This window comes from Habropoda laboriosa, unplaced genomic scaffold (genome assembly GCF_001263275.1).
Source record: "Habropoda laboriosa isolate 0110345459 unplaced genomic scaffold, ASM126327v1 scaffold89, whole genome shotgun sequence".
In the NCBI taxonomy this organism is placed as follows: Eukaryota; Metazoa; Arthropoda; class Insecta; order Hymenoptera; family Apidae; genus Habropoda; species Habropoda laboriosa.
The window spans coordinates 1,353,162-1,366,032 of NW_017100263.1; the positions used below are offsets into that span (position 1 = coordinate 1,353,162).

The 12,871-nt window shown below is 35.6% G+C and overlaps 1 protein-coding gene across 1 annotated transcript in view; it reads right to left on the minus strand.

The window, feature by feature from the left end:
- LOC108573123 (titin-like) overlaps nt 1-12,871 on the minus strand; it is a 156,443-nt gene that overhangs the window by 127,903 nt on the left and 15,669 nt on the right. Inside the window, exon 7 of the mRNA XM_017935500.1 lies at nt 10,745-10,909. Coding sequence (XP_017790989.1) covers nt 10,745-10,909 — 165 coding nt within the window. The remainder of the gene's footprint in view (nt 1-10,744; nt 10,910-12,871) is intronic.

Below are 12,871 nucleotides of genomic sequence, written 5' to 3' on the forward strand. Positions count from 1 at the left end.
TGCTATTGGTGTATTAAAAAATAAAGGGCGAAACAAAGAGGCGGAAAAGAACCTACGTCTGGTTAAAGTGGCCGTGTTTACTACTTTTACATCTCTCATTATCAACCACTGTTTTTCTTCCTCTGCGAATCTTTATCCCGCGCCACTTGTCCGTTTCATACGAGTAAAGCGATTTACGCGTACAACTCTTTGCGAAGTTCGCCCTTTCAAAAAGTGGACGAATGAAACACCAAAAGACACGCGGACGTTCCTATGGTTACGACGAGAACCAAATTGCTAAATTGCAACCATTTGCATAATAAGATACGCGTAAAGATTCTGAGGACACGCCACAATTTCAACGTGCTTTACACGATAATTACATTAATTATGCTACTCGGATTTAGTTTTCTTCGCTGTGATTTTTCCCTTTTCCCCGTTACTAGATATTAGTTTGTAGTTGTTCCGTTATCCATTTAATAAACGGAAGTTTCTTAACGCTTTCTTCCGCTGCAAGAACTCTGAGCAACGCTAATATCTAATTTAACACGTAGGAATATGCAAATTTGCCCAAAGGAATACCTTCGTACAAGAATTACACTCTTTTACACAATTTATATCGATAGAGAAATCTCTTCGAAACGCTCCACTGCAAATACATTAATTCGAACATCCTCTATTTCCTTAACGTTATTAAATCTGAATATATAACGAATTAAAACAACCCCACCTTTCTACGAAAAAGCAAAAGAATTATCTGACATCATTTTTTCTGAATGCACTGAGTAAATTGCTTTTTCTATCATCGCAAGTCTTGTCTCGTTAAAACAATATTCCTCCTTACAAGCTATTTTCTTTCTTATTTTCAGAAAGATAACAACCAAGGAAAACTAATCAGCGCCGTAAGAACCGAAAAGAGTCCCGCTAACATTCTGGTTGCGAACGGCAGCCATAATTGCACAGTTCGTGACCGAGAAGTATATTTTCACAGACGACTGTACCGGAGTTTCGCGGAGAAAGAGATTTCCGGGCTCCTTTCAATGAACAACCAACATTCTCATGGTGAGAAAATATATTTCACACGACGATGATCATCCTTGCGTTTCTCTTCCTTCCTTACACGTCCTCCGAAAATTTGTCTTTACATTACGCAGACGACTCGCGAAACAATAAACTATAATACATACGACAACACCGAAATTCGAAGTTAATCGTGTTCAGTTGGTCAAAAGAGGAATCGCATTACTAGGCTATTTCATATTCTTTGAATATTACAAGCTTAAAACGTTTCATTTCTCCAACTAAGACAATTCTCACCTCCTCTTTGTATACTGATGTTAATTGATCCTTCGGACCAGGTAATTGCAAAGTAAGTAATTGACCCCGCAACAGATTGTAAACTATCCTTAAAAGGTACAATTTTAATCATTTTCCGTGAATCCTTGCAAAAGAATACGGGACTCGTGTAATCTGTCGTTTGAATTACCCGAAGTAATATTTTCACGTTCAATATGAACGGACATTTTAATCATTTGATTGTATTTATAATTAGAAAGAAACTTTTATGACTTATGTAATGCTGTAACAGTTACTGTCGTATTACTGCCATAAAGAATATAGGAAAGAATGCAAATAGAATACGAAATATCGTATCTGTCCATGATCCTTCGCATTCTTTCCCTTCTTTTTTCCCCCCATTTTTAACTTTTTATTCATTATCGTATATAGTTAATCATATTTCTAACTATTCTTCAAGCAAATGGTTGATCCACTAACTCAGGAACACATCTTTGTCTTTAATTTTATCATTACGTCCATATTAGAAGTAAATGGAGGCATTTCGAGTTTGCTTTGAACCAGATGAGTTAACTCATCACTCGACATTCGTTTCGTTCGGTGAATGACACAAGGTTGACAGGTTGATTTGAGAAAACATGCAACTTGAATTTGGAGGAAAAATTAAAATTAAACGATTTGAATATCTTGAAAAATCTTGCGCAAAACATACCAAAGACTTGTCTAATTACTTTCGTATGACTTTCTTAAGATAGAACAGCTTAAACGACAGGTCGCAAAGGAACGACAGTCGTGTAAACAATTTATTCGTGTCACGTGAACGCAAACGCATAATTGCATGCCCTTCGTACGATTATGGAATACAAAACGGGGAGAAACATTGTTCGAGAACCGTCATCGATATTAATTACAAAATCAACGTCCTTCGCAGGAAGAAGGGTTGGGTATACTTATCGTCACGCACCCCTAAAATAACCGATGATCGAGCAAGCGATTGAACGATTAAACACAAAAGTAATTTGCAAAGTAGATAAAAATTTCCTCAACAGCTTCGTAACAAGTGCCTAGCATTCCAACGAGTCAATTCTAACACGTGTAAATTTCTAATATACTTATACGCGCCTAAACTATTAATGCAAATTTCATTGCTAAGTAACTTCTTTTTCTTCTAAGAAAACTACCACTGGAATAATGCGGAAGAATAACGTGCAAAAAAAGAAAAGTATATCGCTGTGAAACGCTTTTGAACGATTACTATACTCGGAAGAAGCACACGTTTAAGTAATTACAGTGATTAAATCAGGAAAAAGCCTGACATCTCGGCTAAAACCGCGTTCGTTCATTCACAAGAGGAAATGACGTCAGGAGGAACTCATTCAATGTAACTTTCCTACCGGCGATAGAATATTCAAACAAACCCCGTACGTGCTTGTCTTATTACCCGTTTAAATTTCACTATTTGCAATATCACGAACAAGTAAAGTATAAAAAGAAAAAATTGAATATCTGAACAATTTGAAATATTTTCTTCTTCTTCTCTCAATTCGTACGTACAAATTCCCTTCATTCTGTCATACGTGTTACTGAGGATAACGAAGCAAATCTTCGTTAGCGATAATTTTCGTAAATAAATCCAAATTCGATCTTTTTCTTGTTCTAATTAAATTTCTAACGTTTACGAGAGAAAGAAAATAATAAACGAAGATCTTTCTCAACCAATTCGTTTCGTTTCGCAATTTTAGCAAACCCTTCATCTACAAAACTTTTCCGAAATTCTTAATCACACTTGTACAACAGTCAAGACTTACCAAAACAGTGCACAACTGATTGAAAACGATGTATACAGACGGTATCCTCTTCTTTTTCCGGTATAAGAGCACTGTATATAGATCACTATGTGAAACCACTGAATTCGAGTTCGGAGCAGTTTCTTTCGACCGGTCTGCTCGTATCGGGCAAACGATCTCGAAAGCGAGCCACAAAATTAACGAGATTGTAAAAGGTAAACTATAACCCTTCGTTATTCTCTGTGAGAAAAGTTCGATACGTACGAAAAGTCTATCTGCCACTGTTCAACTTTACCGTAGCTACAGGATGCGGCGAAAAATCGGTAAAACGCCGACAGGAAGACGAAGAGTCAACTGCGAATTACCGAAAGGAAGTATATAACCGACAGAAAGGTGAGAATTGCCGGTGTAGCCTCTGTTAGACGACTTCACAAACGAATGACGAACGAGCGAATGGTCGGAGGACCTGTGGGCATCGACTCTTTTGCCCGAGGACGAAGGAAGAGGTAGGCACTGAGCCACGGCACAGGCTAGAGCCCCAGTATTACAAGAAGACCGTGCTGAATCGAAAAGTTTCCAGGAAATTTGTCAACCACTTTTTTTCCCTCGACACTCACTTGTCACAAGCATCTAATAGATTGATTCGTTCAATTGAAAGGAGACAATAACAGATGGATAGTTGTTTTCTAGGAACGTAAATTTTTCAACAAATCACCAGACATGTTCGTCTCCTCGAACAGAAACACCATTGTCCATGCAAGTGATTACGAGTCGAAACCTTTTTTTCGTGTAATTACGTTCTATAAATCTCTATTGGAAGGAATTTCGAATGGAATTCTTGCACGTTTGAATAGTAGAAAATTTCCGGTTTCCATTTAAGAAATCTGACAATTCTACACTTGGGTATCAACATTTTTCCTCAACTGTTTATCGCACCGAACGCGTGCGTACAATTATACGTATAATTGCAATTTCCGGGCGAACGAAAGTTTTCAAATCGTGTAAAGTATCTGGTAATCATTTTATACAGCTAAATTTAACGGCGTTTCCTTTTCGGCAAACACTTGTAAACACAAAGAGATGCAACAGATTACTGCAGTCACGCGTGAAAGTATTATACCAGATTAAAATTTGAATCCTTGTTAAAGTGCATACGCCGTTTAAAAAATGCCACTGCATCGAAGAAAATCCAACAGTTGGCGTGAATTTCACTTCGGTAAAAAGGAGAATGCTTAAACCTGACAATTTTTCCCTGCACATCCGGAGTGTCTACCCTACAAGAGAGAGCTTTATATGCCACCGTACTCCTCCTGCTAGAATGCACTCGACGGCCATGCTGGTTCAGACATTTCCATCTTTTTCTCTCTCGGCCGTGCAAGCCGGCTTTCAATTTTATTTCGTTCTTCAATAATACACCGTACCTCGTCCAGGGATGCTGCAATGCGGCTCTCCTGCCTCGCATCGATTCCACCAAAGTGGATTTGCTTTTCATTGTGGAAATAATCATAGACCTGATCTATATACTTTTCGGACGATCTCGTATAATTCTCTTCCAGTTACTGTGACGATCTTGGTGTTGGTTCAATTTCACCGTAACTTGCCAATTTTTCATCGAAACAATAACCCCAATATTTGCACAGGTCAGCGTGTAATACGTTTTCGTTAGAATTTATGCCACATATTTTCACAAATAAGAATGCGATTTTTTAAGTTTCTTTTATGTAACTTAAAAAAGGAATAAAAAATTCGTGTCAGACAAGAGAAACGTACCGAAATAATTTTAATCGTCGAGCTTACATATCGTACAAAGAAATATTCGTTGGAGTTTGAAATTTCAAGCTAAAATTATTATTTTTATATATGTCAGCGACTAATAATGTATATTTTTCACAATATAAATTACATCTGAAAACTTCCTTTACGCGATATAGTCGAATATAAAAATTGTTAAAACGTTAAGCGATGACTTTCGCTTTCGAATTGGACAATAAACCAGTTGATATTGCGATGCGGTAGAATTGAAGTCAAATTTGAACCGGTAGAATGTAGAAGTAACGGTGAAATTCGCAGTCTAAAAGAATATAACACAATGTTAACGACGTTTGATCGAAGTACCTTAAAAATGAGCGAATGCCTCGTGTCGTAATTATAATTATTGGTATGCATCGAATGCAATATTTTTCACTGAGAGAACGGTATACCAAGACCGTTTTTAACGATACGAAATTTCATGCACGCACCAAAGACGGCGCTTTCATTACCTAATTGATTAACGTGTCTGCTGGCATACAACGTGCCACGATTTTATCCACCTAATGGATCTTAGAAAATGCGAAATAACCAGAAGTAAGTGTTCCATAGCTGATCAAAATTCTCCTCCGTGATCGCGTCAGCTCGAGCGTAGGTAATTGCACTCGGCCAGAATACAGCTGGAGTTCCATCTAGTGATGGGCTCAAGTGATACCCTTACCAATTTATATCGGTTACAGGTGTATTAGTTCACCAGAATATGAACATATCTCGTTAAACCAAGCGTTAACTTTGCTGGCACATCACAAACTCCAAATATAGCGATACGTCTAATGTATCTCTGTTGCTATACCTTACAAAATCCTCGTGTTATCTGTTATCGCTGTAAAGTACTTGGAAATTTTGATTATCAGCGAAATTACTTTAAATTCGATTCTATTTCCATTTTGACTTTGGTTGCTACACGCTTAATGCCAGCCGTAGCTGCAATTCTACTAAACATTCGAGGAAGAAGCTGCAAGCCGCACTGTATTCGTGCGCCACGTGCCTGCAACACGCTCCCGCAATTAGGCCTAGGAATCGCTATTGTGCCGGAGTTTGACCCTCTCAAATAGAATCTTGACAATGGGAATGCGAGCAATTTACCGAAAGCAACTGGCCCAATTACGGTTCGATCGTGGAATTGGGCAAACTTTGCCAACGAGATTCTCCGAATCAGCATTCACTTCCATTCCGCTTCGTTAACAAGTTGAGACGGAATGCTATTTTTCGTTTTATTTCGTTAGTCGCTGACTCGTTATATCCACGGAAAACGAATTTTCCGATGGATTTGTCACCTTATTTCCTTCTTTGGAATTTCTTTTAGATAAATTTTCAGATTTAAATCTGAATCCGATCTTGTTAACGAAGAATTTTCGGAATTCAAAGAATCTTTAAATTCCAATGTGAAAATTTGCCAATACAGCCAGTATTGCACGTAAAATGATCTGAGAGCCGAGGAGAACGGTCGACGAACTTTCGTTGAGGAATTCCCATGGTAAATAAAATAAAATAGAATAGAGATAGAGAAATTTTTCTTCGAAAAGAAAGAATGTTCACGAAACGAGTGCCAAGCAATTTATTCCGATCACCGTCCCTGAAGCAATAAGAAGCAGAGCATGACAGCGCCATGAAGAAAGGCTGGATACAATTTGTTGGCAGCCGCTTATAAAGAGTACGAGTCATTACGAGATTCGTCTTTTCCAGCGCGAAATTCTTTGCCAGACGATATTCACCTTACTTTCTCAAACAATCGGCAGCTCGACTTTTGTCTATTTCGACCGACACTCGCGGCAATATCGAAAGCTACAAATTCCTGGCAACCAGAGATTACTTAAACGCCTGCAACTTTTGTATTCTCTATTTTGGTAAATATTCAGCGAGAGAGAAAAATAATTTCTCTGTATTAACAAAAGATAATCGTATACAAATGTGCATGGAGGTGAAAATGGAATTCAACTGCGCCGATAAAGAAACATTCGTTACATCTCAATTTCGAAAGTTCAAAATGTCTGCAACTGTTCCTTTAAATGCTTTATGGTACATAGACATGAATTTTAGTGCACTGTAGAAACATGACGCACAGTTCAAACTTTTAATATTATCATTATGAAAAACTACTTAAAGACTGACCTGAATACTTGAGCATTTTAAGAGGAATTCATTCTAGTTCGGATAAGAAGTAAAAGTAAGCGTTCGATAAAGTTTTAATTCGGTATTCTAATGAAAATTTAATAATAACGAACGTATAAGTCATTCTTTAATTCTTTCACTTTGAATGATGTTTGGCATCGGTCTTAGAATAATTTCACCTATAATAAATAAATCATGCCATACAGTAATTTCGTAGTAATTATTTAAACCAAACACAGAAAAGCAATACTGAGAATTGTTCTACTTATTCTATCTGAAAACGTCGAACACTGAAATTTTTAAAATGTTCTTATATATTTTAGCGGTGATTTAAATAGCAGCACGTATACTTTAAACATATTATTAGAATTAATAAAAAAATTAAAAGACTTGCATACACTAGATACAATCGTCGTTATAACTAATAATTTTTTAACTAATCGTATGATCGCGATAAATTTTTTATTTCAGTCAAGTGAATGGAAGGCAATTTCCAAAATCATAATGATACAGTATTTATCAATCTATTTAATAAATCTCTGTTTTGGTAAATAAAGGCAAGTGTCCCTTTACTACACACAAAGCGAATAAGCAGTGTATTATACCTGAATCTGATTAGTAATCGTAGAAAAGAGGGAAACATGGACGACGTTACTTTACAACAATAAGTGAATCTGTATCCTGCTCAGCATCTTCTTCCGTATTGCCAACCAAAGCTAATTGAATTAATAATAATTTAACGTGCCCCAATAACTTCGCATGGATCTGTTCCATCACAACTCTATAATTATTCGCTTCGATTGTTCCATTCGTGATACGGAAATTTTCTCCGTGTCTTGGCAATAGATCAACCAAATTAATGGAACATAACTAAGCACGCCGCTCAAATTCAGAAATGCATAATTTTCTCTTGATTTTCTCCGTCGAGAAACAATAAATTGGACGCGCCAAATAATTACAATTCTTAAGATTGAAAGATATTTTTTTTTCTAAATTTCAAGAAATCGGCGAATCTTTCGAAAAATAAAGATAACACGTTTTCTTCTATTCTCAAGAGTGTTAAATACTGTGTCGTAATTAAACGCTTTAAACAAACATTGGATTGTAACAATGGAAATGTAGTTCTTCTACACCCGGAAATACACATATACAACTGTTTATACTTCAATAATTATACGCAAAAGAATTGACAAAAGAACGCAATTTGCGAAATCTTAAAAAGGAATAACGCGATTATGGATAAATGTGAAAAGCAAAATTGTTATACAGTTTTTACTTTGCTAAATCAACGTGCTCTTATATTTACATATTCTCCCAATTATATATTCAGTATTAATTCAACGCATTCATTTTGTCAATATAACGAACGCACACTTATTAAAATACTTCTTTTAACACTCCGTGAAATTTCACTCCCGTATTTCTTCGAAACGAATTTTCATTTTTATCGAAAAAAGGTTGAAACATCTGACTTAACGAACAATTGTATAATGCAGTAAAAGCTTCGATAAATACTCTAGAATTTTTTTAGATTTTTCGAAAGCTTAAAACAGTAAAAAAATTGGACTTGTTGTTAGACACAAACTATCCAATTTGCCTACGGAGTGTGAAAAAATATGTTTGCCTACCAAGGGTTAAATTCTTTGTTCAATCCCTTTTATACGCCTATTTCTACACGCTTCTAAGCTTGCAAAAAAAAAAAAACCCAAGTTTCATAATTTATAATGAACTGAATATAACATTAATGCCTTTTCAGCCGGTAAAAATAAACAAACTCTAAAGCTAGTTGTCATACTCTTCTGTCGTATTTAATATCTTCAAGTATAAATATCGATACATTATATTACACACGATAGATATGCTCTACAAATAATTTTCTTGATTCTTACTACGGTAGTGTATAAGCACAATGTAAATGTTGATATTTGAAATTCACTGGTAAATCATTGTGCCTTGCATAACTTAGTGGAAAAATATAATGTTACTTTGTACAAAGCCTATTTAAAAATAAAACGATAACGAAAAAAATATCTGTATTTTAACATAATCAAAAGTATTTGACATTCAAAGATAAATCGTAGCTCTGATTCGTAGCATCACTTTCAACGAAACTTCTTCTAATGAATGAAAGTAGAGTGACAATAAGCAGACCCGTATCCAGTATTTCCTTTTAAATACTTCTTTTCTATAAATACCATTCTGCTTAGTAATAATCGTAATTTATCGCTACATATTAATATTCATTACCTATTTACTACACTATCATTTATCAAACAGTTTCTGCAATTGGATATAAATATGTACCTGTACTACGTCAACAACGAAGTTAAATAAATAAATATATACATGTATACATATAATTACAGATATTAAAATCATGAGCAGTTTAGAATAAGACTTATTTAAACAATAAATATTATACGTAACAAAGTATGTAAAATTACCACGAAACGACATTTCACTGTATATTTTACAGAGGACAGTTTCAAAATTCAACCAATTAAATTTGTTCCTATTTATTGCGTTTGATGTACTCAGCACAAACTATTACTTTCTTCGATATCTAAGGCACTTCTTCGATCGAAAATCGGAGAAACTCATTACTCTTAAGAATTCAAATTTTTGTAATAATGATACAAAAATACTATTACAGAAAACTCATTACACTTATCGAGAAAATTTAAGTCTGTAGCGTGAGGTTTATTTAAATCCCACTTGGTGGTTGTGAGGTCGAATTACAGCTAAACGGAAGCGATTATGCCTCGAAAACGGTTGGCGAGAGTGCGCGAATTTGACGCGAGTCAAGTTCGGCTTGGCCAGGTCTCCCAAAGGAGGGGGAGGGGTTTAGGTGGAATAGGTTAGAGTGAGAGAGAGAGAGGGAGAGAGGGAGAGAAACTATCGTCTGTAACCCGCGAAGGAGACGTCTGTTATCTCGGGGAAGGTGTCTTGGATAGTTGGAGCCAACCTAGAGGTGTCGCTATGACCCGCGAAGGAGCGTCTGCCTCTAGGAGGTAGATAGGTGAGGATTGCGAGGGTAGAGACAGGACAGGAAACCTGGTCCTGGAGTCTTCGGTCGCTCCGTACTGACTGTCGCAAAACAAGGAGTGTCGTCTGTAATCCGCGAAGGAGACGTCTGCTCGGTGTACGCTTGAGTAGTCTTAGTCGGCTTCCCGTAAGAACTGATTTTCTATGGCAAAGAGCCGTCTTTTATATGTTTTAGGAAGGCGAGACCCGACCAATCAGGGTGGGTCAAGCCTTTTCGCAGGGTTGGGGGCGCACGAGCCGCTGTCTGCTACCTGAGGCCACGGGGGGTCTAGCGAGTACGCAGCTCGTACTCGGTACGGTAGCGAAAAAAAAAGCGGTTACTCTACAGGTCTGACTATACTATTATATTGAAGAATTTCATCAAGAACATTTATTATATCGACTAATAATGGAAATCGGGCAATGAACTACGAGTTCGGGGGCTGAAGAAAGTGGAAGAAACAATTTTACCCTTTTGTAAGGGTAAACGAAATCAATTCTTCAAATCGATCGCAATTACATAGATCTATCATTTTCCAACTCATCGTTCACCATAAATACTATTTTCTTCTTATAACAAAGGAGTAAATTTGGAAATAGAAACCTTTTCCGAAAGTAAAGTGAAAGAAAAAAGAAATAGTCCGATTAAATCGCCTGCGTGAGAAAATTATTTAAGCCTTCCTTTAATTAAACGACTAACGTAAAGCCATCTTACAAATAACTACACATGTACTCACTTGGATTTTGTTGTATTTCGAAGTAGAGAATAGTCAATATTTCGTCGGGTTTTAAGTAATCTGTTAATCCGTCAGAGGCAAGAACCAGGAAGTCCTCTGTTCCATCCAGAGGAATCGTCTTAATTTCAGGTTCCCCTGTTACGAATGGCTTGTACGGCACGTCACCTGAAACGAGGCAGAAACGTGTATTGGATTAAATATTAAAAAACTGAATTTACGAGTCTGGGAAACGTGATAATAAAGACGTATTAGGTAAAGTAATTGATCGAATAATAGTAAAATTAAGCTGGATGTAAGAATTATATTAGAAAATTATTGGAAATTACATTAGAAAAATAGTTTTATGAAGTGTAACATTTATTATAAATATTCAGAGAAACTATGATTTATCCAAACTTTTATATAAATCTGTGTAAGTACAGTGGTAAAACATCAAAGAAATCTTATTCAAGTCGGGTTTGAGCACGAGACAACTAAATCGCTACGTTTAGGCAAATAAATTAATTTCGATTCTACATTGTTTATAGTATTTAAAATAATTAGAATTGTATATTTAAAAAGATATTCTGCAAGAAGATTTCTTAAAAAATTTTAACGGGTCATTCCGGTGTGACGGCTGAAGAATTGAGCAATTTTCAATGACTATTTTTTCAGTGAATACAAAAAGGAATAGTATAAAGCTTTTTATGGTTTATTAAAGCATTTGTACGGAATATAAAATAATATTAAAAGTATTAAAATTAACTTTTTTTTTTATGTTTCCTTTTTGCGACGCAAAACACGCTTTGCGCTTCCTACAAAAAGCAGCTATAGAAGCCAAAATACTTGGAATTTGCTTACCAAAATGTAACAGTATATTTTTATATAGTGTCACACTAGAATGACCCCTTAAATGACCTGTCCGGAACAGAAGATTCCGGAATAGAAAGAGTTAAAGTTGAAAAAGCAATTTAAAAGAGAAGAAAATGATACATTTAAAATAAATTATTTACATTTTAAATATTTTAAACAATTTACTAATCAATCATTTACTAATAATGAATAATCACTGACAAAAATATAGTTGAATTTAGTTGGTTCTTTTCCTATTACAGTCCTTCGTTAATATCCGCCATGTTTCTCTAATTGTCTTGGTGGAATCTCTTCCCATCGTAATGAGAGATAGCTCGTATATTTTCCGAAAAAAATCTAAATGAATAATTTGTTCCGTTTGGTACACTTCACTAGTGGAGTAAACCACGTGGTGTGAGAATAATCCCAGATGCGAGTATCAACCATAAATGAATATGTAAAACCAAATCCTAGACTGGATACTCTTTTTCAGCCCAGTGTTGAATTTCCTAATTTATAAAGTTCACAATAACTTATTAATTAAATGTCACATCCTTACACTACTTTCATCTCCTTTGGAACAGGCTTACAGCCAATCGCAGAATTCAATATTTTCCCCTATTTATATTTTTCTCAACATTCAAAGAAGGATGTTAAAAAAAGGACAATTTTGGCATACTGCCAGAACGAAAAATTCTTTTTACAGCATGATTTTCTTCCTAAGGAAGAAAAAATTTAATTGTCATTTTTCCCGGAAATGATGGGAAAGTTATGAAAAATGCGGTTCAAGGTAAGAGTATGACGAAGATTATGGTCTCTTCGTAAATTAACCACTTAGAAACTCATACTGAGTATTATTTACAAAGATTGTTGTACATTAGTGTTTAATAAAAACCAAAAATAATTAATGACAAATTAATCGAAACAAGGAATTCTTTGATGACACAATGCTCATATTCGAAGCAATCAGAAACCAATAGTTATTTATTCTCGAAGTGATAAAAGTTATAATAAACTATCGTAAATATAACAAAATAATCGTCATGACAGGTATACAATAAAAAAGTAAGACTCTAACAGAATTTGCATTTCTTAACTGTGATACCACTATGAAAGCCTCTACATTGCATATCGGTCTAAACACATGCATACGTACTATACGTATCAGTGTTCCGTCGAACTACGCGTAGGTTTAGAGCGTCGACTGTCCCCCGAACCATCCCCCGATTTTACGGAAAACTGAAGTCTGATCATCTGCACTGCGTGTCAATTGTCGTATATTGTCGTTAGAATAAT